Source organism: Prionailurus viverrinus, chromosome B1 (assembly GCF_022837055.1).
Source record: "Prionailurus viverrinus isolate Anna chromosome B1, UM_Priviv_1.0, whole genome shotgun sequence".
Lineage (NCBI taxonomy): Eukaryota > Metazoa > Chordata > Mammalia > Carnivora > Felidae > Prionailurus > Prionailurus viverrinus.
This window is the reverse complement of record NC_062564.1, coordinates 173,366,479-173,393,338: the sequence shown is the minus strand read 5'-3', so window position 1 is coordinate 173,393,338 and position 26,860 is coordinate 173,366,479. Positions and strand designations below refer to the sequence as shown.

Genomic DNA, 26,860 nt, shown 5'->3' with positions numbered 1-26,860 from the left:
GGATACTACTTGGGATTCTCTGTCTCCATCTCTCTCCACCCCTGCCCTGCTCTCTCTGTATCTCTCAAAAATAAATAAATGAACATCAAAAAAATTTTACATTAAAAACCCACCTTGAAAGAAGCTGCAGAATATTGACAACACTTAAAGCTGAGTGATGTGCTCATGAGGGTTCACTATATTCTTCTATTTTTATATGTTATGAAAATTTCCACTATTAGTAAAGAGATTATTTTATATTTTAAAAGACAACAATTATCTTTATATAATATACTTCTTAACCAAAATTTAGTGTTAAAACTCAAAAAACAGCTATGAAAGGCCACCATTCACATGATTAATAACTAAGCCTTCTTTCCAACAGAACACGGCAACTACTTTCTTGAACAAGAAAGCTGCAGTGTTTCACAGGCACATTTAAACAGATAAAAGTGTCACTTTTAAGCCTGTTCTGCCCAAATCCCCACCAATATCTTGAAGGCTAAGTGTGATATTTTGAAATGGAAATACTAGCAGGAGCCTTCTTTAGCTTATCTTGGTCAGATAGAAACAAAATCTCTAATGATCATCTGAAATGATTTTTTTCCATGAGAAAAATAAAGGAATGTTTAAAAACTCCCTTGTTAAAGTTGGGTTACAAGACAACAAAATACCAAAAGTAATTTTGGGGGCACCTGGGTGGCTCAGTCCATTAAGCATCCAACTTCAGCTCAGGTCATGATCTCATAGCTCATGAGCTCGAGCCCCAACTCGGGCTCTGTGCTGACAGCTCGGAGCCTGGAGCCTGCTTCAGATTCTGTGTGTGTGTCTCTCTCTCTGCCCCTCCCCCACTCGCCCTCTATCTCTCTCTCTCTCTCAAAAGTAAATAAACATTAAAAAAAATTTTTTTAATTAATTTTTGCTAAATCTATGGTTAAAAAACCAGCCCAAAGTTTTCTGTCAATGAAGGACAGAAAAAAAGGTTGAAAAGAAAAAAGCCTTGTTACTTGCTACCTTCCACCACTTTCCTGTCCCACACAAAATGAACAAAAAAAGGACACAGGAATGGGGGAAGAGGTTGGTCTTAATTCTTACAGTAAAGTGGAGAATTAAGAGAATTATTGCAGATAACTTTTTGACATTCTATCTTACTATTTTTTTTTAAGTTTATTTATTTATTTTGAGAGACAGGGAGAGAGAGAATCCCAAGCAGGCTTCGCACTGTCAGCGCAGAGCCCAACGTGGGGCTCAAATTCGCGAACCATAAGATCATGACCTGAGCTGAATTTGGATGTTTGACTGACTGAACCACCCAGGTGCCCCTCTATCATACTATTCTTTTTTTTTTTTAAGTTTGTTAATTTATTTTGAGAGAGAGTGAGGAGCAGAGAGATGTTGGGGAGAGAGAGAGAGAGAGAGATGGAGAGAGAGAGAGGGAGAGAGAGAGGGAGGGAGAGAGAGAGAGAGAGAGAGAGAGAGGGAGAGAGGGGGGCGGAGAGAGAGAGAGAGAGAGGGAAAGAGAATATCCCAAGCAGGCTCCACACTGTCAGCACAGAGTCCCATGTAGGGCTCAAACCCATGAACCATGAGATCATGACCTGAGCCAAAACCAAGAGTCAGATGTTTGACTGAGCCACCCAGGCACTGCTCTATCATACTATTCTTGATCATTATTATAAGAAGAATACCACATACCTACCGTAGTGTCTGAAACTATACTAGGTACTTTTCATACATTGTCTCATTTGATTTGTACATCAACTCTGCCAGGTAGGTACTCTCATAGTCATTTTACAGTTGGTGACGCAGAAGCCCAGAGAAGTTTCTCTGAGGTTGTATGTGATTTTTACTCCGTAATAATTGACAGAACCAAAATTCAAATCTTATCCATCTGAATCCAAGCTAACAAGGTTTAATGACATGAATCAGCTACCTGGCTTCAATGGAAAAGAACAATTCATAGTCTTAAAACCCATGGCGGTCACTTGCGTTGATGCTGACTCACAGATATTTAACTTCACTTTGCCTTTTTAAAGACCAGAACCATCCATCCACATATTTTATTTGTCCACAAAATCTATGAACAATTTATCCCTGACTCATACATTAACCATAAGGTTTTCCATGTGTTTCCATGATTTTAATGTTTTATTTGCTCAAAACTTTAGTGTCCCATTGAAGTAATGTTAAATCACATGTGTGTGCCCTTGGCAAAACCATTTGAAGTTTAATAAAAAAATTTTTTAATGTTTATTCATTTTTGAGAGAGACAGAGAGACAGAGTACGAGCAGGGGAGGGGCAGAGAGGCAGACATACACAGAGTCCCAAGCAGGCTCCAGGTTCTGAGCTGTCAGCACAGTCACGGGGCTCGAACTCATGAGCCGTGAGATCATGACCTGGGCCAAAGTTGGACACTTAACCGTCTGAGCCTCCCAGGCACCTCGTACAGTTTAATACATTTTAACACAATTATTCATTTAATTAGCTAATGCATAGTACCTATACGATAATCCCATTAGCGTCTAAGACACTTCTAACAAAATATAGGAAATAATGATCAAACAAGTTAAGATTGGCATTCTTACAGGCATTTCTAATCAAATTTGAATACAAAGATGAAAACTGCTTATACATAAGAATTGCCAAAGACAGCTTCTATACTCAAAATACCATTGTCAGATAGGAGTCATGTAAAAAAACCTATTTGTAGAAGACAATTGGTATTCTAAAATCTTCAAGAGAGTAATATTTACTTTTTCTTTTAAATGTTTATTTTTTATTTTTGAGAGAGACAGAGTGTGAGCAGAGAGAGAGGGAGACACAGAATCCTAAGCAGGCTCCAGGCTGTCAACACAGAACCTGACGCGGGGCTCGAACTCAAAGACCACAAGATCATGACCTGAGCCGAAGTTGGTCGCTTAACTGACTGAGCCACCCAGGCACCCCAATATTTACTTTCTCTAATCGTTCAGTAGAAAAAGTTATACTTCAGTGAATGATTAACAAGAGTTTAAGTAAATGTAATTATAAGTGTTCAGAGAATAACATTGTGATCATATTTAAACAGCTTGGTTTGATGTGAACACTCTCATACATGGAAAAGGAAGCCAGAGATCAGAAAATACTGTAAGCGATCAAAACGGTGCTGGATATGATGGAAAAAATGAACCGAGGAAAGCTTTGCATTAGTGTAAAAAATCTTACTGAGAAAACTGACAAGTCATTTAGTCTATGTTAAAAGAAAAGAGGGTCAAAAAAAAAAAAAAAAAGAAAGAGGGTCATTAAACAGACATTAGCGATTCTGTCGCTGAAAAGCAGTAGGAATGCTAAGAATAGATCAGAACTCCCAAACTTACTAACCAGTAAAGAGTGAATCACAGAAGTAATTAAAGTGGTTTCTGGGTGATCTGCCTGAAAATGTTTGGGGGAAGTCTTGAGGCTGGGGAAAACCAAATCTTTTAGTATTTTGGAGAGTATATTGATGGGTTCTTCATAGTGTCATATCTTGATTATGTGACTGAGTCTTAAAAAAGGGGGGGCTGAGGTTTACTGCTCTCAGTTCTTCTTTCATGTTAATCACGTATATATTGTATGTCTTCTGCTCTTACCTTTGAATATCAACATTTATTATTATGGAGTAAAAAGGCATTATTTAATAGATAATAAAATCCAGAATAACTGAACTTTTTATAAGTTTCGGTTTTTCCCATGAGAATTTTGGAACTTTGGAGAAACTAGAGTAATAGCTTAGAGCAATTAAATACACTGACAGAAACCATTTGTTTCAACCAATTCTCTTGACTTTTTAAAATTAGAAATATTATGCATTTTTACTGCAAAACATTCAAACAATACAGAAAGACATAAGTCAAAGTCAAAAATGGAAAGTCTCCTCTTATACCCTAAGCCCACACCCCAGAAGTAACAACTGCTAGCAGCTTGCTCATTATCCACATACTTTCCTAGGTGTATATAAACACATATGTAAAGTCACATTTTTTTCACAAAATTCGCATCATATTATTATACTAAGTTTCAGTTATCATTTCTGATTAATTGAAATGCAAAAGTATACTGCTTTTTTTTTAATGTTTATTTACTTTTGAGAGAGAGAGAGAGAGAGAGAGAGCAACAGAGTACGAGTAGGGGAGGGATAGTGAGAGAGGGAGACACAGAACCTGAAGCAGGCTCTAGGCTCTGAGTCGTCAGCACAGAGCCGGATTCAGGCCTCAAACCCACTAACCGTGAAATCATGACCTGAGCCTAAGTTGGATGCCCAACCAACTATGCCACCCAGGCGGCCCAAAAGTATACTGCTTTTATCTACTTATTTCAGTACTTCTCTTTCCTATTAGAAGTTATACTTCAGGGCACCTGGGTGGCTCAGTCCGTTGAGCGTCTGACTTCTGCTCAGGTCATGATCTCATGGTTAATGAGTTCAAGCCCCACATCAGGCTCACTGCTGTCAGCACAGAGCCCGCTTCAGATCCTCTGTCTTTCTCTCTCTGCCCCTCCCCTGCTTGCACTCTCTCAAAAATAAGTAAAACATAAAAAAAAAAAAAGAAGTTATACTTCATCTGAAGGCAGGAGTTGTCTTGTTAATGTTTTTTCTAAATGCCCACCAAGGTGCCTTGTATTTGTTAAATAAGTATTTGTAGACTTGAATTTAAGCAATTAATCAATGTGAATGAATGGAGAGTGAAGAAAAAGATAAAATAGCCGTAGGTTAAAGGAAAAAGATAAAACGATTTATTGAAATTTGCTTTTGCTAACGTGTATGATTTCTCTAAGGGAAAAAAAAAAATAAACAGAAGGTAATGCTAATGAATTCACTGTTTAATTAGGTAGTGATATGGTGCCCCGGCTGGTGAGGCTGGATGAAGGTGTAATCAAAACCATGACTCCCAGTTTGCCTCTTTCCTTACAGTGTTACTGGCACCCAAAAACTGTCCCATGGGTTTCACAGTGTACTGGTCCTTGTTTTTGTGCCTTGTCTGTTACATACCCCTAGCATTGTCTCAGCCTGTTCAATCACCTTTGGGTCTAAAGCATAAAAGTATGCTTCAAAGGCATATAATTTAATGCATGTAATGTCCTGGAAATGACAGTGATGGAGAAAGCTGAAAGACTCAGTTCCAATCCTAGCTTTGCCACTGAGACATTGGGCAAGTCACTTACATCTTGGGTTTCAGCATCTCATCTATATAGAAGATATTTGCAGATTGGATCAAGGGACCTGTAAGGTCCATCCCCTACCTCTAGTTAGCAGGCAAGAGCCCAGAACTTGGAGAAACACAGTGTGGGCTTGACTTGGTTTCTGAAACTAGACAAGTCATTTAACCTCCCCATCCATTGGTCTCCTCGCCTCTAAAGTGGGAATGCTAATTGTACCTACCTTAATTCTCCTAAATAAAGATTAAATGAGATAGTACATGGGAAGCACTTAGAACAGTGCTCAGCATATCTGGCCCTGGATACATGTTGGTTCTTATTACTATTTACACTATTAATTTTCTATGGTTCTGTAATTTAATCACTATTTATTTGATCATGAAAATCACTAATCTTTAATGACCATTTAATTATGATTTGTTTGAAAATGGTGCTGCACCGAATGCTATACAACCACAGCATCCCTGCCCTCTTGGTCTAACATTCACAATGGTGTAAAGATCTCAATCCTCAATCAAGACGGTCAAGTGTAGAAGTGGTCCCTCAGGATTCATTTAGCTTCTGACACCAATGAGGACAATATCTAATGCCAACTTTGCTGGTTCTAGGAAAGGAGCCCAGGGAATTATACAGACGTGTTCCATGCTGGGCCAGGCACTTGGACAGCTACATGGTTTTCTGAAAACTCCAAATTTTTTCCATGACCTTTCTAGATGATACTGAATTTCACATACATAGATATTTTCCTCTCAGCATGGAAGAATGGGATACAATACCTTCATTCTATGACCGTTCAGTTCTTTTAATCAATTATAATCAAGTACAGCAGGAAGAAAATATAATTTTAAAACAGTATGTTGTGGTTCATGTCAGATAGTCCCCGAGTGCTTCAAAATTTAGAACTAGTCGGACATATAGAAAGCAGGATGGTTTAGTAAAGTGACCAGAAAGGCCTGGGTTCAAATCCTAGCTACACCAATGTCCAGCCTCTGTGAACCTCAGTTTCTTCTCTAAAATGGTAAAAATTAAATCTGCCTTGTAGGGGCTGTACTATCGACAATGTGTGTCAGGTGACCAGCTGACTAGCTGACCCATACTGGGCATTCATTCAGCAAGTATTCTGTGTCAGGCTTTTCTCTGGGCATCTATAGGTACCACTGGAAACAAAATAGGTACAGTCTCTGCATTCAAGAGGCTTGGAGGCCAGGCATGGTTCTATATTATATGGGCCTGAAATGTACAATCTGGGGGACCATCTGTAAGAAAAAAAATTATGGACATGAAAGTTGGTACAAGAGTGAACATTTATTTGGAATGAGAACAATATTACAACAGGTTACTGTGGGCTTGATTCAGATTCCTTTTTTTCCAAGGTCTCTTCAGGGAATTCATAAGGAATACTTACCTAGAAATGCTTCTAAATACAACCTGGCTTCCAACCCACCTAGCACATTCTATAGGGACCCATATAAGTGAGTGGCCCTAAAACTTCAGCTTCCTTTAGTTCATGGGAAATCTGCCTTTGTTGCAGGGCCCAAAAGGTCTTGTCTTATTTTTGTTATTGTAATAATTGTATTATTTGTAATTTCCAGAGTGTTTTCTATGTTGACTGTCTTTAAATCTTCATTCCTAAATCCTGAGGAAAGGCCTCAGGTCATCCACTCAGACCATTTTAGCTTCAATTATACTCTGAGATATGGTCCTTTTGCATGAAAAAATTACTAACAAGATCACGATTGTTAATGTGATAATAACAGGTAGCTTAAAATATCATTCCAACCTCTGCAGACTTGGCATGCAAATGTTCTCCTTGGGCAAGGAAATTGAACTTCAGTTAAGCATCAATTTACTAATATTGATTTCTTCTAAGGCCCCTTCTAATATCTGGGGAAACCCACAGATGCTTCGCTTAATTAATTATAAGGTTTATTCTAGACCTTTTTCCTTTTATGTTGCCAGGTTTAGATCCTGACTCAAACATTAGTTGAATTTAGTAATATTATCATTGAAATTAGAATTCTATAACAATATTAAAACCATTTTTTTGAAGGAACAAATATAGTAGAGTTTAGCTTTTACATGATTTCTACGAGGAAATCCTGAAACTATACAAACTGATAACGAACAAAGATTTGTCAGAATCATTTGAAAACATAACAATTGGAAAGAAAATAGGAAAATTCATTAAAACAAATTTTAATATTATCATTACTGAGCTATTCCAACTATAGAAAACATGAATTTGAACCATTAAAAATAGGATAGGTAAAAATTTTCTTTATGAAAGGTGGGAACTTTTGTTAATATTGAAATTCTCACCTAAGATTAATGAGGGATATCATTTCCCAGAGTTTCAAGATTCAAAAAAAAATTAAAGAAGTAGCAGTCACATAATAAACTTTAATGAAATAATAGTTACATATTTTTTTAGCAATGAACAGTAAAGTTTGCATATCTTAAACACCCAATAAATATTTGTGGAAAATGAATAAATGTTAAATAAGCTGGAAGGGCAGTAATTATAATTAGCAGAAAACCGGATGCTAACATAAAGAAGTGTTGAGTAGATGAAACAAATGAATCAATGAGTCAAACCGAAATTATTATTATCATTATTATTATTATTATTATTATTGTTATTTTGGTTTCAGGAATAGAATTTAGTGATTCATCACTTAACATACAACACCCAGTGCTCATCCCAACAAGTGCCCTCCTTAGTGCCCATCACCCATTTAGCCCAGTCCCCCCTCCCCTCCAGCAACCCTCAGTTTGTTCTCTACAGTTGAGAGTCTCTTCTGGTTTGCCTCCCCCTCTCTTTTTTTTTTCTCCTTCCCCTATGTTCACCTGTTTTGTTTCTTAAATTCCACATATGAGTGAAATCGTATGGTATTTGTATTTCTCTGACTGACTTATTTTGCTGAGCATAATACCCTCTAGCTCCATCCAATCAAGCTGAAATTAATCCCAATCCAAATGGACAATGACTAAAACTCAATCAGCTGTAAAAAAATAAATGAGAACACACATGTCTAGCCATGAAACTCGAGAGGTAAGGGAGAGCTGGCTGCAGAACACTCTTCCTGCCCACGTAGACTTCCTACCATTGTTTTCCACAGCAAGTTAAAGTTATCTTCAGCTTCCTTTTTTAAAGCACAGTACTTCAAATTTACATTTGTGTAGTCTTCACAGAGTCTTCACATGTTTTACCTCATTCAATCTTCACTACAATTGTCTAGCGTGTTTCTTTTTAGCTTAGGATAACAGAGGGAGAGGGAAAACTGAGGCTATCGGAGGGAATGATTTACCCAAGACGAAAAAGCCAATTAGCAGTAGGGCCAGTACCAGAGCCTAGGTCTCTTGCTTTCGGGACCTCGGTCCTTTCCCTATGATACCATGTAGGTAAGTAGCAGTTTCCTGTCACTCTTGATAACCATGTATCTCCAAATACAGCAATGTTTTGAAGGAGATGGTCAAAGAATACTCACACCAATGGACAAAATGTGTGAAGAGTAATTTGGAAATATGTAAAACAATTTTAAAAATAGGTAGCCCATTTGTGGAATTAATAGAAGGAAATAAATCAAGCACGTTAAAAGCTATATGCCCAAAGTTAGTTATTGCAACGTTATTTATGACAGGAAAAAAAAATGAGATGAAGGAAGGAAGGAAGGAAGGGAGGAAGAAAGGAAGGGGTGGGGGGGAACCAAGCTAATTCCTATCAAAAGAGAGAGATGACTAAGCCATATTTCATCAAATTGGTGAATGGTTATGAAGATTAAAAAGATGGAAACTGTTCAAAGGGATATTAGGTGGGAAATATATTTGGGAAAGCTGGATGGGATCACAGAAATATGAAAACAGTTTGCTATGATTGTAGGGTTTTAAATAAATTTTCTTTAACAGTGTTTACTTAATACTTTATGAAATAGCTTTAACAATAAACAAGTTTATAGTTCACATGAAGATATTTCAACCAAAGTGTGACTAAAATCATGCACAGATTTGGAAATTTAGCTTTTGACAAATGATTGTGGGTTCCTGAAATACAGACACGGGTGATATGCTACGTTTGCTCATCTGTCTTCAGCCCGTACCCTCCACAGCCTTCCCTTCCACCAGCGTCCCGCCATGTCTTCCTGATCTCTGACCCCGTCTTCATCTTGTTTCTGAAATTGTGCTGATATCTTATTTGCTTCCTATCGTTCATAGAACTTATCTGAATCTGCTCTTCTAGGGGCATCAAAGAAAGCTGCTATGTTAGACTAGAGGAGGGAACAGAAGAAGATATTTGGCCCCTGGCTGTCTCTCAGTGACATCAGGCTCTGATAGCTGGCTCAAAAGGAAAAAGCTGCTGACTTCCCCTTTAAGCCACTGAATCTGAAGAACAAAGGTTGAAGCTCCCTTAAGTCAATCATTCCAAAGGTAGACGGCCTTGTACAAGATAGAGGGTAACCTTGGAAAATCGCACAAGGAGTGTTGTGCAAGGCTGCAGGGCCAGGCCACACTCCTAAACCCCATTTCGGTTTTCCCAACAGACCTCCTTTATGAGTGCCAGACCAAAGGACATGCATGGATATCCCCATTTCATTAAGATTTATGTCAAACTCACTATGTTGGAGCAATACTTTTTACCTTGTTACTTGGCAAACAGGATCAAGTTATAACCATAAGTACCACACAAAGAACCTCCCCCACATTCTCCACATGAGAATGGAGAGGCTGTCTTCAGTCCTGAGCAAAGATAACCCTGGATACCTTGATAGCCTATGCAAATAGCAGCAAAGGTGAAAGAGACACTGGGGAATACGAAGGTCACCTTGGGGCATGACAACACGTGTGTGTGTGTGTGTGTGTGTGTGTGTGTGTGTATCTCCTGAAAACTTGCTTGGAAGGGAGTTGCCAATGTACATGTCTGTTGTCTTCTAAGCTGTTCTATTTCTCATTAAAATGCTGATACAACCAAGATTTTATCACAGCTTAGGTCATCTTTCATATAATCACTGAAATCTGCAATAGAACATCTCTATCTTAAAGAAGTTCCCCTCTCCTTTTTTTGCTCCCATTAGGACTGTTTTAATGAATGTATACTGATTCCATCTCACTCTTCCTCTAGTGTCTGATAACATCATATTTGCAAGGCAGTTAGTTTATGACTTGGAATCTTACATGTTCAGGGCTTCACACTTTACACATCACAGGTGCACAACAGCCCTGAAGAGATGTACTGATGATCACTGCGGCTTTTGTGAATGAAACTACTGAGGATACCGAGGGATTAAGTGACAGATCAGAATAAAGCAAAGAATGCTTCCTTTCCACTCATGCATGATTGCTTTCATATCGAATCAGAAAAAAACAAAAAACAGTTTTCAAGTCTTTCTGTTGTGATTCCAGCCCCAGAAAATCCCAGAAAGAGTGAATAAGACCACTTCAGGTGAAGTCTGTCCCAGGCTCTCCTGTGATTCCTTCCAGGAGCCTTCCAGGTTCCAGGTAGGGGAGAAGGCCACAGCCTGAGTATTTCTTTAGGAGGAGAGCATTCTTAAGTATCCTTGGGAATGTCTGGGTGCTAAATGATTCCAGGATCTTCCAGTGAAAACTGAGCAAGGACAGGTAGAATGGAGGTAATACTTCGAGGCAAATACTCCTTCAGAAAATCCTTCAAGGAATTATTTAAATTAGCTATTATTGCATAAAGCAAGGAGGCATCAGTTCTAGAATCCTTACCTCTTACGGTAACACCTATCTTTCCTCATCCTAACATGATTTATGGACCATTTTCAGTGTCCATAGGATCTATTAAGTTCGAACCATTGCTCATATTTGATTGTTTTTGGCTTATAAAAGGGCACTTCACATAATTCAACCCAATATAAAATACCTCTAATGAGCGAAAGAGAAGCTAAGGAATAAAATGGAAAGCAGATATTGTAGGTTAAAAATAGTAAGGTTTTGTGCACTTGTTTTAGAAACACCCAAACAGGGGCGCCTGGGTGGCGCAGTCGGTTAAGCGTCCGACTTCAGCCAGGTCACGATCTCGCGGTCCGTGAGTTCGAGCCCTGCGTCAGGCTCTGGGCTGATGGCTCAGAGCCTGGAGCCTGTTTCCGATTCTGTGTCTCCCTCTCTCTCTGCCTCTCCCCCGTTCATGCTCTGTCTCTCTCTGTCCCAAAAATAAATAAACGTTGAAAAAAAAAAATTAAAAAAAAAAAAAAAAAAAAAAAGAAACACCCAAACAGAGGAGAAATCGAGACATCTGGGAAAGACATCAGAAAGCAAGCAAATCAATTGCCCCGGGAAGAGGTGGCTTTCACACAGATAACAGACAATTCTAAGTCTAGCCAGGACATGAAGTGGCCTTGAGCATTAACTGGCCCAGAGTCCTTAATTGTAGTCCTTGACATTTGCTCCTGCTGATATAGCTCATGACTCTTTACCCAGCTTCTAATTACTTTTCCACTTAATGACCTATTTTATGCCATTTTACATGTTTTTTTCATAAATTCAGTATTTTTTAAAAAATTATACTTATTTATTTATGTGTTTATGTATTTATTTATTTAATTTACATCCAAGTTAGCATATAGTGCAACAATGATTTCAGGGGTAGATTCCTTAATGCCCTTTACCCATTTAGCCCATCCCCCCTCCCACTACCCCCCCCCCCCAGTAATCCTGTCTGTTCTCCATATTTAAGAGTCTCTTATGTTTTGTCCCCCTTCCTGTCTTTATATTATTTTTGCTTCCCTTCCCTTATATTCATCTGTTCTGTGTCATAAAGTCCTCATATGAATGAAGTCATGTATTTGTCTTTCTCTGACTAATTTCACTTAGCATAACACACTCTAGTTCCATCCACGTTGTTGCAAATGCCAAGATTTCATTCTTTTTGATTGCCGAATAATAATCCATTGTATATATACCACATCTTCCTTATCCATTCATCCATCGATGGACATTTGGGCTCTTTCCATACTTTGGTTATTGTCGATAGTGCTGCTATAAACATTGGGGTGCATGTGTCCCTTCAAAACAGCACACCTGTATCCCTTGGATAAATACCTAGTAGTGCAATTGCTGGGTCATAGGGTAGTTCTATTTTTAATTTTCATAAATTCAATCTTATTTTCCCAATAATATTATTGGCTCCTGAAGGCACATTCCTGTGCCATACATTTCAGCCTTTCCAGGGGGGGACAATCCAGGCATTAAGTAATTGCTAAGTAAGTACCTATTAAACAAGTGGAGGAGCACCTGGGTGGCTCAGTCAGTTGAGCATCTGACTCTTAATTTCTGATCAGGTCATGATCTCACAGTTTGTGAGTTCGAGCCCTGCATTGGGCTCTCGGCTGACTGCGTGGAGCCTGCTTGGGATTCTCTCCCTCTCTCTCTCTCTGCCCCTCCACCAGCCCCCGACTCTCAAAATGAATAAATAAACTTAAAAAACAAAACAAAACCCAGCCTGGAAACCCATCATGAGGATCTGTTATAAGAAAGCTCAACTGGAAATGTAAATTGTGGGAGAACCAATAGTAACAACATGCATCTCTGGGCTGTACCTCCCAGATGCTCTATTCAATGCTACATATTTAATATATACATCAGCACAACATCTAACAGCTTTACAAAGGGTATTATTAGTATTATTATTGTTATTAACTTCATTTTACAGGTGAGGATACTAAGAGATTTCAGAAAGCTTAAGTGAATTACCTAAAGCCACACAGTAAGTACCTAAACTTCAAGCCCAAGATGGCTGAGCCCAAAGCCCACATTCTTTCCACTGGTTTCCTGTTTTGTATAGTACCTATCACTCTTTAACAGTAACAGTAATAATAACTGTTATGTTATATTAATAATATTTTATAAAAGAATAGTTATGAAATAAAACTGTTATATTAATAATGTTATAAATATAATAGTAATAATAATAATGGCTTATGTAGACGTTACTCTGTGCCACGCACTCTTCTAAAGTCCTTTACATATATTATTTCATTCAATCCCAACAACAAACCTAGGAGATGGGCTCTATTATTATCCATTTACAGAATTTTGAGAGTGCATTATCTTGGACTTATAAGTTAGGGCTAAAAGCAGATTCTGTAGAACGATGAAAGATCACTTGTCTTTGTCTTTTTATGTAGAGGAAGAAACCCTACAATCCACATAATATCTCACCTGCACCCAGCCCCAAGAGGGCCCACGAAAGGAGTCAGGGAGAGGAGAAGAACGATGGAGCTTGGACCAGAGCTCTCTGCCTGCCCTTGGTAATCCTATAGGAGAGGCTGTAGGTTGGAAGCACAGGAGAAGCAGACAGAGAATAGACTTTGAGATCATCAGGGTTCCCTGACAGCTTTCCCCTGCATCACCCTGTGCTGCACTAATTTGTCAATGAAAAGACCTTCTACCAGCCAAGTTACAATCCTTGTGAGCAAGGATAATAAAAATTAATAATATTTTCTTCTTATTAGGCTCATTCTAAAGTTTGGCATAACTACAACGTAAATTTCCGCCCACATCAGAAAGGTTGGTTGTCAATCACGTTGGGATCCCATTGGATTGAACCAAACAGATCAGAAGACATGATGGATATACTCAAGTGTCAACAATCCATGGTTTCAGTGCTCGGATGGTTTGCCAATCCTATCCATGGGGATGGAGACTACCCAGAGGTGATGAAAAAGAAGTTGCTCTCCATTCTACCCCTTTTCTCTGAAGCAGAGAAGAGTGAAGTGAGGGGCACAGCTGATTTCTTTGCCTTTTCCTTTGGACCCAACAATTTCAAGCCCCAGAACACCATGGCTAAAATGGGACAAAATGTGTCACTCAATTTAAGAGAAGTGCTGAACTGGATTAAACTGGAATATGGCAACCCCCGAATCTTGATTGCTGAGAATGGCTGGTTCACAGACAGTCATGTGAAAACAGAAGATACCACAGCCATCTACATGATGAAGAATTTCCTCAACCAGGTTCTTCAAGGTTGGTTGTACATTAGCTCAATTTTTAAAACTTTTGAATACTAATCCTTACAGGATACTTAAAGTCATCTTCCAACGTATGATTATTGTTGTTGGGCTTCCCCATTGTCTAATGTTGATAGAATTTTTAAATGTTACTCTCATGTCCTTTTTTAATAAAATTTTGAGAACAAAATAGTTTTAGACTGTAGATACATCCTAAATCGGTAACAAGGTGCTGTATCATTCTTTGTAAAAGAAGGTATGCTATAAGAGATACATCCCAAAGTTTTTTGACAGTAGTAACTTGGTTTAAGATGTTGAAAGCTTTTCTTGAAACTGTGCTGTTTTTATTCTATTACATGACTAAATAGTAAAAAGGCCTGGAGACAAAGAATGAGCCATGAATGGCAAAGCTGAGTAATTTCTATGGCTCCTAGATAGTTCTCTGACCCCTAGTGACCCCTCATACCTTTTCCACGACTCAAGTAGTGACATCTACAGGTGACTATTGAAATAATGGAGCAGAAGATAAGCTCAAATTATGGTGGGTTTGTCCCCTTCAAAATTGGGCTCCATTTCACCCAAATACAAAGAAATTTTTGGGGCGCCTGGGTGGCTCAGTCAGTCAAGCATCTGACTTCAGCTCAGGTCATGATATCACAGCTTGTGGCTTCAAGCCCCACATCGGGCTCTGTATTGACAGTTCAGAGTCTGGAGCCTCTTTCAGATTCTGTGTCTCTGTCTCTCTGCCTCTCTCCCAGTCGCTCTCTGTTTTCTCTCTCAAAAATAAACATTAAAAAAAAAAAAAGAAATTCTTAGTGGATCTTTCTAAAAGTCTGTAGCTCTCTTTAGAAGTCATAAGCCTAAGGGTGCCTGGTTGGCTCAGTCAGTAGAGTGTGTGACTCTGGATCTCAGGGTCATAAGTTCCAGTGCCACGTTGGGGACAGAGTTAATAAACAAACAAACAAACAAGCAAGAAGTCACAAGCCCAGAGGAAAATCCCAGGTTCTGCAAGAGAGTCTTCAGGGAGGGTCCTCTGGGAGAGCAAGACCTTGTTTCCCCAACCTGTGGGAAGGAGCAGCATGGAACAGAGCCATGGCCAGTCACAGGAATGTGCATATGGGGACCGACAGAACAGAGGACTCTGCCTACAGGGCCTGAGCCAAATACCTACGGTCGGGCAGAAGGGCTATACATTCCCTACATGTTACGATTCCATTTCCCCTGAGGACTGTACAACACCAAAGGGACTAGCACCAGGGCCTATCAAAATATATTTATCTCACTAGAATCTCTTGGCATGGATTTTCCACCTTTTAGGAAAAGAACATCAGTGACAAAAACCCAACAATGCAGAAATGAAAGCCCTTAAGAAAAAAAAAAAAGTTCATGATTGATTTGGGTATTTGTTGCTTTTATTGCTGCTGTTGATTTCCATATTTCATTTTTGCCCAATTCCTAGAAGTTATTGAATCAGTTTCTTTTAATTTTTTTTTTTAATTTTTAAGGGTTTTATTTTTGAGTAATCTCTACACCCACCGTGGGGCTTGAACTCAACAACCCCAAGATCCAGAGTCGCACACTCCACTGACTGAGCCAGCCAGATGCTCCTGAATCAGAGTTTTTAAAGCTAGAAAGGTCCTGAGAGATCATCTTTTCCCATCTTTTTTTAACAAATGAGGAAACTGAGGTCAACAAACTTGCCCCAGAGCACCCTCACACCTCCTGCCCCTTGGCTGGTCAGTCCTCTCTTACACCACTGTACTTGTTTTCTTCCTTCGATGCTCATTCGCTTATGTTTATTCTCAAAGCTGATTTTTCAGTCCTTAAAGGGTAGCTACTTAGGAGACAGTTTCTCCACAAATGGGAACCAACCCAAGCTTGAAATGCGAAACTCTTGGTCACAAGCAGACATCTGCATTGGTCCCAAAGGGTTCTGGAAATTTCTATGCCTTCTGACACAGATTTGCATACTAAGTCTCAGGAATATTTTAAATTTGAGTATTTCACTGTATCTTTCACTTGTTGTGGGTAGGGGGAGGACCATTCTGGATGAAAATAACTGCCACTTTTCCAGTATAAACATAAATTTTCTATTTTCTATAATGAGCCTTTAAATTAGGGGGAAAAGTTGGTTTCACAATATGCTCCTGGCAACATGTCCCCCAGCATACTATTAGTGAATCATAACCGTGAACCAGAGTGAACATCTCTGCTTTTCTTTCCCTGTGCAGCAATAAGGTTTGATGAAATACGAGTGTTTGGCTACACTGCCTGGTCTCTCCTGGATGGCTTTGAATGGCAGGATGCTTACACCACTCGCCGAGGATTATTTTATGTGGATTTTAATAGTAAACAAAAAGAAAGAAGGCCCAAGTCTTCGGCACATTACTATAAACAGATCGTACAAGAAAATGGTTTTACCTTAAAAGAGTCCACGCCAGATGTGCAGGGTCAGTTTCCCTGCGACTTTTCCTGGGGTGTCACTGAATCTGTCCTTAAGGTAAGCGGCTACTTACAAATTAACTATGAACTGGTGCAAACAGTACACAGTATTTTATTTCATTTACTCAGTGACAACTATCAGACAATATCAAATATGATTACTTGGAGGTGATGGAGGGGAGTTGCAGAAAGAGGAAGGAAAATGAGGAGAATTGATGCTTACCGAGAGCCTCTCATGTGCCAGAACTTCCCCTTGGTGATGGAGATGAAAAGGCTGCCCTCAAGGAGTGTACAGTCTAGAGGGAATTTACAGTTGCTTTTGAAGGAGGCATTGGTCAGTAGTGTCAAAGGTATAAGAAAAAGCTTTTTATAGATTTTGTTTGCCAAAAGCAAATTATTAGTGGCTCTTTATTCAAGTGGTTCCTGTTATCTGATAGATTTGAATAATTTGCCTTATGAGGTCTCTGTATCCCAGTGGAGCCTCTCATGTCTCATTCTTCACCTTCATCAGATTATTTGCTTAAATGCCACCTTCTCGGGGCGCCTGGGTGGCTCAGTCGGTTGAGCGGCCGACTTTGGCTCAGGTCATGATCTTGCGGTCCGTGAGTTCGAGCCCCGCGTCGGGCTCTGTGCTGACAGCTCAGAGCCTGGAGCCTGTCTCAGATTCTGTGTCTCCCTCTCGCTGACCCTCCCTTGTTCATGCTCTGTCTCTCTCTGTCTCAAAAATAAAATAAAACGTTAAAAAAAAAAAGATTAAAAAAATAAATAAATGCCACCTTCTCAATAAGGCTTTGCTCCACTCCAAAAAGTCACTATCTCCTCAATTCCCCTTCTTTTTCTTCTGTGAATCCTATTCATCACTAACATACCATTATGTACTTTACACATTTTTCTTTTTACCCCTAGCTTTATTGAGATACAATTGACATACAACATTGTGTAAGTGTAAGGTGTACAACATGTTGATTTGATACATTTATATATTGCAAAATGCTACCATAACAAAATTCCCATTTCTTTTTGTGGGGAGAACATTTAAGATCTATTCTCTTAGCAACTTTAAAGTATATATAATACAGTATCATTAGCTACAATCACTATGCTGTACATCAGATCCTCAGAACTTGTTAATATTATCACTGGAAGTTTGTATCCTTTGACCAGTATCTCTCCATTTATCCCACCCCCTAGCCCCTGGTAACTACTTTATGCATTTTTCTCATTTTAAAAATTTTTTTTAGTTTATTTATTTATGTTTATTTTTGAGAGAGAAAGAGAGAGAGAGTGAACAAGGGAGGGAGGGCAGGAAGAGGGAAACAGAGAACCCGAAGCAGGTTCTAGGCTCTGAGCTGTCAGCACAGAGCCAGATGCGGGGCTTGAACTCACAAACCATGAGATCATGACCCAAGCTGAAGTCAGACACTTAACCGACTGAGCCACCAGGAGCCCCTAGTTTATTTATTTATTTATTTATTTATTTATTTATTTTTGAGAGAGAGTGTGCACAAGAGGCGGGAGGGCAGAGAGAGAGGATGAGAGAGAAAATCCCAAGCAAGCTCCAGGCTGTCAGCACAGAGCCTAATGAGGGGCTCGATCCCATGAACCATGAGATCATGACGTGATCAGAAATTGAGTCAGATGCTTAACTGACTGAGCCCCTATACATTTTTCTTATTTATCACGTCTTACCCCTACTAGAATGCAAGCTTTCTCCACACAAGGGTGGAGATGTTTGAGGCTTTGCTGCCTGCTGTGTGCCTTACTAGGGCAGTGTCAGGTACATGGCCAGTGCTCAATGCAAGGTCAACTTTTAGAGCGAGATGAGACCTTAGAGACCTCCTATTCCAAATCCTTCATTTTACGGATTAAGAAAGTGAGACCCATCAGTTCATAACTGAGACCTAAGTGACTTGCCCAAGGTAACACAAATAGGCAGAACTATAACAGGCAACTCTCAAGCACCCATATTTGCAGTGCTCTTTTCAAAATAATAGCAACTATTTTTTAAACACTTATTATGTGCCAAGCATGTAGCTGTTGTATGTATGCACGTTCTCTCTATTAAATATTAAAAACTCTAATTTTACAAGCAAGGAAACTGAGGCTTAGGGAGGTTATGTAACTCATTCAGGTTACAAAGATCTGTTTCATGACACCACGCTATAAGATCTCACAATACCACACTATGGCCTGTATTCTAGAAGCATATGGAAAGACAACAAGATGTACAAGGGATGGGACCAAACAAAATGGCTCAAACCATGAGCGAACAAAGTTCACAGGTCATGAATATCAACCCCTGTTGATACTTAAACATGACTTAGTAAATGCTCAGAGATACTAAAGGGGGGAAAGATATAGAGTAACTTAAATACAGGACTGACTCATCTTCCACTTGTGTCCCTATGGAGCCAACTACTTACCCAGTTCCTATTTCCTACACATGGCAAAGGCATGCCATCTTTTCCCTACCATTTCAAATGGGTTTATATTTTCTATAATTCCATACCCGCAAAGAAAGATCCCAAGAGACAAGAGTTCCGGCCTGCACATGACCCAACCTGTAAGTTTCTGTTTCATCTGAAGACCCACCTATACCCCTGTGATTGACACTGTGAATGTCTACCCCATCTGGGGACCCTACTCCTACTCCTAGGAGCGAAAGTGAGTCACTTAGGTCAGGGGAAAGCAATTCTGGGATCAACTACGTCTGGGTTTCATGCTTACCCCTGGAGCCTGGTAGACATCGATCTTCCTTGAACTTGGACTAAGAATGAGGATAAATTGTTTGCCAAGGAAAATTAGGGTGCTTTTTGAAAAATCAGCCAGAGGATTATGAATAGATGCCAAAAAACCCCTAAATGTCCTCTATACGAAGACTGACAAAATGAAAGTAACATTTAAAAAATATTAGTATGCCTACCTACAAATATCCCTATCTTACTTTCCCCCCGCCTCTCAGCATTCTTTTCTCCTCCAACATATTTTTTTAAGTTTCTTTATTTTGAGAGAGAGAGAAAGAGAGAGCACGCATAGGAGCGTGGGGAGGGGCAGAGAGAGAATCCCAAGCAGGATCTGCACTGTCAGCCCAGAGCCCATGAACCATGAGACCATGACATGAGCTGAAACTGAGTTGGATGCTCAACTGACTGAGCTACCCAGGCACCTCCAACATTTTGTTCTGAAATATTTCAAACTAGTACAATAAACACCCATATTCCCGTCATTGAAATTGACCAATTGTTAACATTTTGCCACATTTGCTTTATGCTTTATAAAGTGTTTATGTTTGATAAACAAAGTGAAAAGTTGCAGATGTCATTACAATTCACCCCAAAATATATCTATCCAAATGTGTCTCCTAAAAATAAGAACATTCTCCTACATTAGTATATTATCATACCCATAAGATTTAATATTGATTCAGTATCATCACATTCCATATTCAAATTATCCTAAATCTTCCAAAAATGTCCTTTTTGGTTTAAAAAATGTTTTTGGATCAAGAATACAAACAAGGATGTCATTAATCTTTAGCCTCATTTAAATTCAGAATAATTCCCCCAAGTTCATGGTATTGACAGTTTTGAAGAGTCCAGACCAATTGATTGCAGAATGTCTCATGTTCTGGTTTTCTTTGATTGTTTCTTTGTTGGATTCAATAAACTTCTGGAATGATACTATGTAGATGAGGTTCAATATATATCACATCAGGAAGCACATGATGTCATTGTCTCATTATGAAAGATGTTAATGTGTGGAAGTAGTAGTTACCAGATTTCTTGATTAAGGTAGCATTTGCCAGATCTCTTAATTGAAAGGTAACTTTTCCATCTGTAATTAGAAAGTAATCTGCTGATGACACTTTGAGACTGTATACATATCCTGCTTCCTAACAATATGTCACTAATGGTCTTAATATTGATTCATAAACTTCACCTGAATTATTACCTTGTAGATTGCAAAATGGCAAATTTTTAATTATATTATTCCTTCAACATATATTGGGTAGTTCTCTTAACTTCAGTGCATTATAATTCATTACTGCCAATGTTTCATTAGTCATTTTGATGCTCAAATTATCTCACTCAAAGTAGCCAATAGGACTCCTTCAAACCGCTCCTGTGTCTTTTTGACATTTCCCTTTCAGTTTTTAAGCACATCCTTATTTTTCTGGCATTAGATGTACCAGCATCACCTCATTCTTTTCCTACCCCAGACTGGAAGAAGCCATTCTCCAAGGAGCCCAGGATCCTTTTAGTGGAGAACAGAATTTTAGAAACAAGCTCTTGGGAGCTAGGGTTGAAATCAGGGTTCACCATCTCTAATGAGATCTCTTAGCAGGTTAATCACACCCACTTGTTAAAACTAATGCTTTTTGCAGATTTTTAAAAGACACATTTTCATTGGATCTTGCCTTATTTCAGAGCAAGATTGCTCTTTGTAAACACCTTTTCAATATTGATGCTCTGAGGTTTCCAAACACTGAGACTGTCAATCTAAGCTAGAAGGATTGTACTCAAATAATTATATACACATTTAACTTCATGCTCACATGATCAATGTTCTCTCAGTTTAATGTTCTAGATAACTGGTTGACAGATGGTAAGTGGGCAGTGTTATGGTTTTGTAATTAGACTATGAAGGATGACACACAAGAAAACAATTAGAGGGAAAATATTTACCAAAGGTTAATTATCATTTTTTTTCTGGGTGCATTTAAACTCAGCTAAAGGAAGAAAAGGTATTTTAACACAAATACAGAACTTTTATTTTTTCCTATTAATTCTGAATTTGGAGATGTTTTTCTTAAGCCTTTTTATTTTTAATTTATACTCAAGGGCCTAGCAGGCAATTATTGCAACCATGGAAAACTAAACCCAAGTCATGACTACCTTAGGTTTATAGATTGCTTTAGAGTTGACAGAGTGCTCTGCCAGAGTCATTGGCTCATTACGGCACATCTGTGGGGTGGGTGACATTGCTCTGTCACTATCCAGAGTTGCCAAGCCCAAGTTTCAAAGAGGGAGAATGAGGACCGGCGTCCAGGACTATCTCCTTGGTGGAGGGGCAGGGTATGACACACCATCAGATCCAAGAGTCAATTTGGGAGTTTCTGGGGGATATTTTCCTGTTTTCCCCAGTCATAATCCAAGTATCTTGCATAAAGAGGGTATTCAGTATTCTCCTGTTGGATGAATAAATGCCGTGTTCTCACAGACACATGGGTAGGGACAACATAATGATGCATATGTGATATCACCTGGACTTTTCAAATATAAGGTGCTAGAAAATTGCATTCAGCAAATGCAAGGGCCATTCCCTATGCCATCCCACTAGCCTCTTGTAAGAACTATGGCTGGGTTAACCAGCCACCTTTGACTCCAAGTGCCAAACTCAGTGAAATCCTCTACAACTGGAATTTTAACTTTGCCGTCAACTTATGGCAGGGTTTGGAAGGTCCATCTTTCATGATTCCTTTTAACTGAAGGTACCAACCCAAATTTCCCAATGCATTTGAACAGAATCATGAGAGACCCCTCTGTATAACTTGAGTTTTTAGGACAAGAAAGGAGTTTCTCAGTATTTTCTGAAAAACAACTTGTTATCCAAGCCAAGCCCTGGGTGTGTTTCTTTCCCTGTTTTCTGGTCTCCCTGGGAGATTTCAAGAGCTAGAAGAGAGGATGATCCATCCAGGCCTCTTCTATGACATCACCAGGAGAACTAGAAGAACATTCAGATCGTTATGAAGAGGCTACATGCTTCATTTATGTTCTTTGTTGTCAGTGAGAGGCAGAATAAGACCCCCCTTCTTCCTCTTAAACGATCTATACTAAGAGCCTATCTACCAGGGTGTCCCTTACTTCGATGTGCTTGTTTTCACAGCCCAAGGCAGTGGCTTCCTCCCCACAGTTCAGCGACCCTCACCTGTATGTGTGGAATGTGACGGGGAACAGACTGTTGCACCGTGTGGAAGGGGTGAGGCTGAAAACACGGCCAGCCCAATGCACAGATTTTGTCAGCATCAAAAGACAACTCGAGATGTTGGCAAGAATGAAGGTCACTCACTACAGGTTTGCTCTAGACTGGCCCTCAATCCTTCCCGCCGGCAACCTGTCCGTGGTTAACCGACAAGCTCTGAGGTACTACAGGTGCGTGGTCAGTGAGGGGCTGAAGCTCAACATCTCCCCAATGGTCACGTTGTACTATCCGACTCACGCCCACCTGGGTCTCCCCACACCCCTGCTGCACAGCGGGGGATGGCTGAACCCATCCACAGTCCAGGCCTTCCAGGACTACGCCGGGCTGTGCTTCCAGGAGCTGGGGGACCTGGTGAGGCTCTGGATCACCATCAACGAGCCCAACAGGCTGAGTGACATCTACAGCCACACTAGTAACGACACCTACCGGGCAGCCCACAACCTGCTGATTGCCCACGCCCTGGTCTGGCACCTCTACGACCGGCGGTACAGGTCTGCGCAGCACGGGGCCGTGTCGCTGTCTCTGCACTCGGATTGGGCGGAACCCGCCAACCCCTACGCCGACTCGCACTGGCAGGCCGCCGAGCGCTTCCTGCAGTTCGAAATCGCCTGGTTCGCAGAACCCCTCTTCAAGACCGGGGACTACCCGCTGGCCATGAGAGAGTACATCGCCTTCAAGAACAGGCAGGGGCTCTCGCGCTCCGCGTTGCCTCGGTTCACGGAGGAGGAGAGGAGGCTGGTCAAGGGCGCCGCGGACTTCTACGCGCTGAACCACTTCACCACCTGGTTCGTGATGCACGCGCGCCAGAACGGCAGCCGCTACGACGCGGACAGGGACGTCCAGTTTCTGCAGGACATCACCTGCCTGAGCTCGCCCAGCCGCCTGGCTGTCCTGCCCTGGGGGGAGCGCAAGGTGCTGAGGTGGATCCAGAAGAACTATGGAGACGTGGATATTTACATCACGGCCAATGGCATCGATGACCAGGCTCTGGAGAATGATGAACTCCGAAAATACTACTTAGAGAAGTACATTCAGGAGGCTTTGAAAGGTGAGGTGAGGGGCCATATCAGATACAGTGAAATAGGACATTACCAGCTAATGTGAACGAAAGAATGAGGGGAGAAGGCGCATTAATGACAATGCCAGCTCATTAGGGAAAGTTTGGCAAGGATAGAAAAGCATTTTTTTTTTAAATCAAAAACAATGACAACCCATAGGGGCGCCTGGGTGCCTCAGTTGGTTAAACGTCTGACTTTGGCTCAGGTCACGATCTCACTTTGGTGAGTTCGAGCCCCACATGCGGGACTCCAGAGGAACAGAGAGAGAATCTTAAGCAGACTCCATGCTCAAGCTTCCACCACCCTGAGATCACGACCTCAGCAGAAATCCAGAGTCTGATGCTCTGGATCAGACAGCCACCCAGGCAGCCCTGTGGGGTTTTTTTCTTTTTTCTTTTCTTTTTTCTTTTTTAATACTAAAAAGTAGGTATCTTTGAATACAAATCTGTGTCTTCATTCCTAATTATCTCCCTAAGGATTGCCCACTATGGAATTATTGGGTCAAATGTTATAAAGGCATTTTCTATCCCCCCTCCCCTAGTAAGCTATTTTTTTAATACTGTAAAAAATTTTCCTCAATTTTATCTATTTTGATAGGACCAAACAACAGTGTTTGAGACTCTTTATCTCCTACTCTTTCCAGCATTTGCTATCATTTTTAAATATTAATTTTAAATATTCATAATAGATTTGTTGAAGCAGCAAAAAGATCCCAGAAATATGTTTACTGAGCACCGAATATGGGCAGAAACTGTTCTAGGCACCATATCAGCATTCACCAAAATAAAGACTACTGTCCTCATGAAGGCTGTATTTTTGTGGGATGAGAATCAGCAGATAAGATACAGAGTGTCAGAAGCAAATAGTTCTATGAGAAAACACAGCAGGGAAGAGGGAAGAGGGTGCCCAGGAGTGGGGTTTAGGAGTGGTTACAATTCTAAAGCGTAGTTAGGGAAGTCTTCAAAGACCTGGAGGAACAAGGCAGCAAACCTGTGCAGTTATCTGTGAAGTGTTCCAGGTGAGAGAACAGCAAATGCAAAAATCCCAATGTGGGAGCATGCCTGGCCTGTTTGAGGTTCAGGAAGGTTGAAGAATGAGTAAGGGAGTAAAGCAATCAAAGATGAGATCAAGGAAGTAGAAGAGGCATTAGTAAACCATCATTAAGAACTGCAGCTCTTACTGTGAGAGACAGGCTATTTAAGGTTTTAAACAGCAGGGGAACATGATCTAACTCACAGTCTTTAAAAAACACTCTGGCTACTCTTTTTTACAGTGAATACACTATAAAGGAGCAACAACAGAATCAGGGAGGCTTGGAGTCTAAGTAAGAAATAATGGGGGGTTGGATTAGGTTATAGAGTAGAGATAGTGAGAAGTGGCTAGCTTCTGGACTGATTTTGAAGGTAAAGTCATCAGGCTTGGATGGAGAGTGTTAGAAGAGTGAAGAATGAAATCTGTTTTGGTTTGAGCAACTAAAGGGTGAGCGGCCATTTACCAGGTCAAGGAGACTGACAACAGGTTTTTGGAGAGTTGTTTGGTGTTGCACAGGTTAAAGTTTGAGACGTCTATTAATCAGTCAATTAGAGATGTCACATAGGCTAACTGGAGTCTCAGGTTCAGGTCTGGGGCTGAGATACAAACTTGGGAGTTAAGACCAAGAATGGGATTTAGAAACAGTAAGGCTGAATGGTATCACTAAGGGAGCAAGCGTAGAGGACTGAGCCCTGGGACACTTCAATATTCAGACGTCAGAGAGATGAGAAACAAATGAGTAGGGTGAGTAGGAGCCAGTGCTTTTCACTAGAGGGTGTGCAATCAAGGATATTTTTGCATAAGATACTAAAAGTTACAGCATGTTTATATGGAAATGAACCAATAGTGAGGGGAAATGTGAGAGAAGAGGAGAACAGATGGAGAGATGTCCTTGAGTAAATCAGAGAATAAACTTAGTAGTGTATAAGAGTCAGCCTCTTCCAGGAGCATGGACAGGACATCCACAGCAACAGAAGTATGGTAGTCGGTGGATAGATAGGATTGTGGGAGTTTGAAGAATTCTCCTGTGAGTATGTTTTTCAGTAAAATAGGAAGGAAGGTTATCCCTTCAAAGCAAGGACAGAGGTGCTATATGTTTGAGGAGGGAGAGGTGTTAAACAGCCAAGCAAGTGACTAGGGGAAACCAAGTATGGTTATTGGGCCGCACCAAGGACATATTGGAGACCTGAAACCAGCCAAATAGGTAAGACTTTTGTGCTTATGATCAACTGAACAGTGTAAGTCCTTTTCCATCTTCATGGCTCCGATTCATAAATACACTTCTGTGCTCTGCTCCCAGTTCTTATATTATGGATCAAAGTTTTACTTCAAATGTTTAAAAACTTAATTACACATATTTTTAAAATTACACATATTTTCACTTTTACCAATCATGAAAGAATGTCAAAAAACCCTTTAAGGACAATCACTACTTTTTTATGGGTATGACTTTATTTCAATGGAAACTAAATTCTTACTTACTTTATAGTCCATGTGATTAATGTTCATTTCTGATATTTTTCAGCACAACTGATTGATAAAGTCAAAATCAAAGGCTATTATGCATTCAAACTGACTGAAGAAAAATCTAAACCCAGATTTGGATTCTTCACATCTGAATTCAAAGCTAAATCCTCAGTTCAGCTTTACAACAAACTGATCAGCAACAGTGGCTTCCCTTCTGACATCACTAGTCCTAGATGCAGTCAGACTCCAAGAAACACAGAGTGCATTGTCTGCTTATTTCTTGTGCAAAAGAAACCACTGATATTCTTTGGTTGTTGCTTCTTCTCCACCCTGGTTCTACTTTTATCAATTACTATTTTTCATAAGCGGAAGAGAAAAAAAATTTGGAAAGCAAAGAACTTACAGCACATACCACTAAAGTAAGGACACAGAGAGGTCTTAGTGAAACTGATCCTATTTGTCTGTATGAAAGAAAGTTTAAAAAATTCACTCCGGTTCCGTACACTGGTAACTTACAGAATTACCTATATTGTAGAAAGACAATTTGAAATACTAGTGGTAACCAAGTGATGACAATCGAAGTCTCTGTTGTGTGGTTCAAATGAATTTTCCCTTAAGATGTGGACATCAGTGAATTCAGTTCTTGGATCTGAAGGTAAAGGCTTTACCCAGACAGTAAGCTAGGATTATCTGATACACTGCTTCATGAAGTTTGATGAGCTGTTTTCTATCATTCTTCTCTAAATACCAATAGCTACATT

At 40.0% G+C, this 26,860-nt stretch overlaps 1 protein-coding gene across 1 annotated transcript in view; it reads left to right on the top strand.

Moving 5' to 3' along the window:
- KLB (klotho beta) overlaps positions 1-26,522 on the top strand; it is a 33,478-nt gene extending 6,956 nt beyond the window's left edge. The window contains 4 exon segments of the mRNA XM_047856137.1: positions 13,624-14,134; positions 16,350-16,618; positions 22,447-23,590; positions 26,158-26,522. Coding sequence (XP_047712093.1) covers positions 13,624-14,134; positions 16,350-16,618; positions 22,447-23,590; positions 26,158-26,522 — 2,289 coding nt within the window.
- Positions 26,523-26,860: the final 338 nt, after the last annotated feature.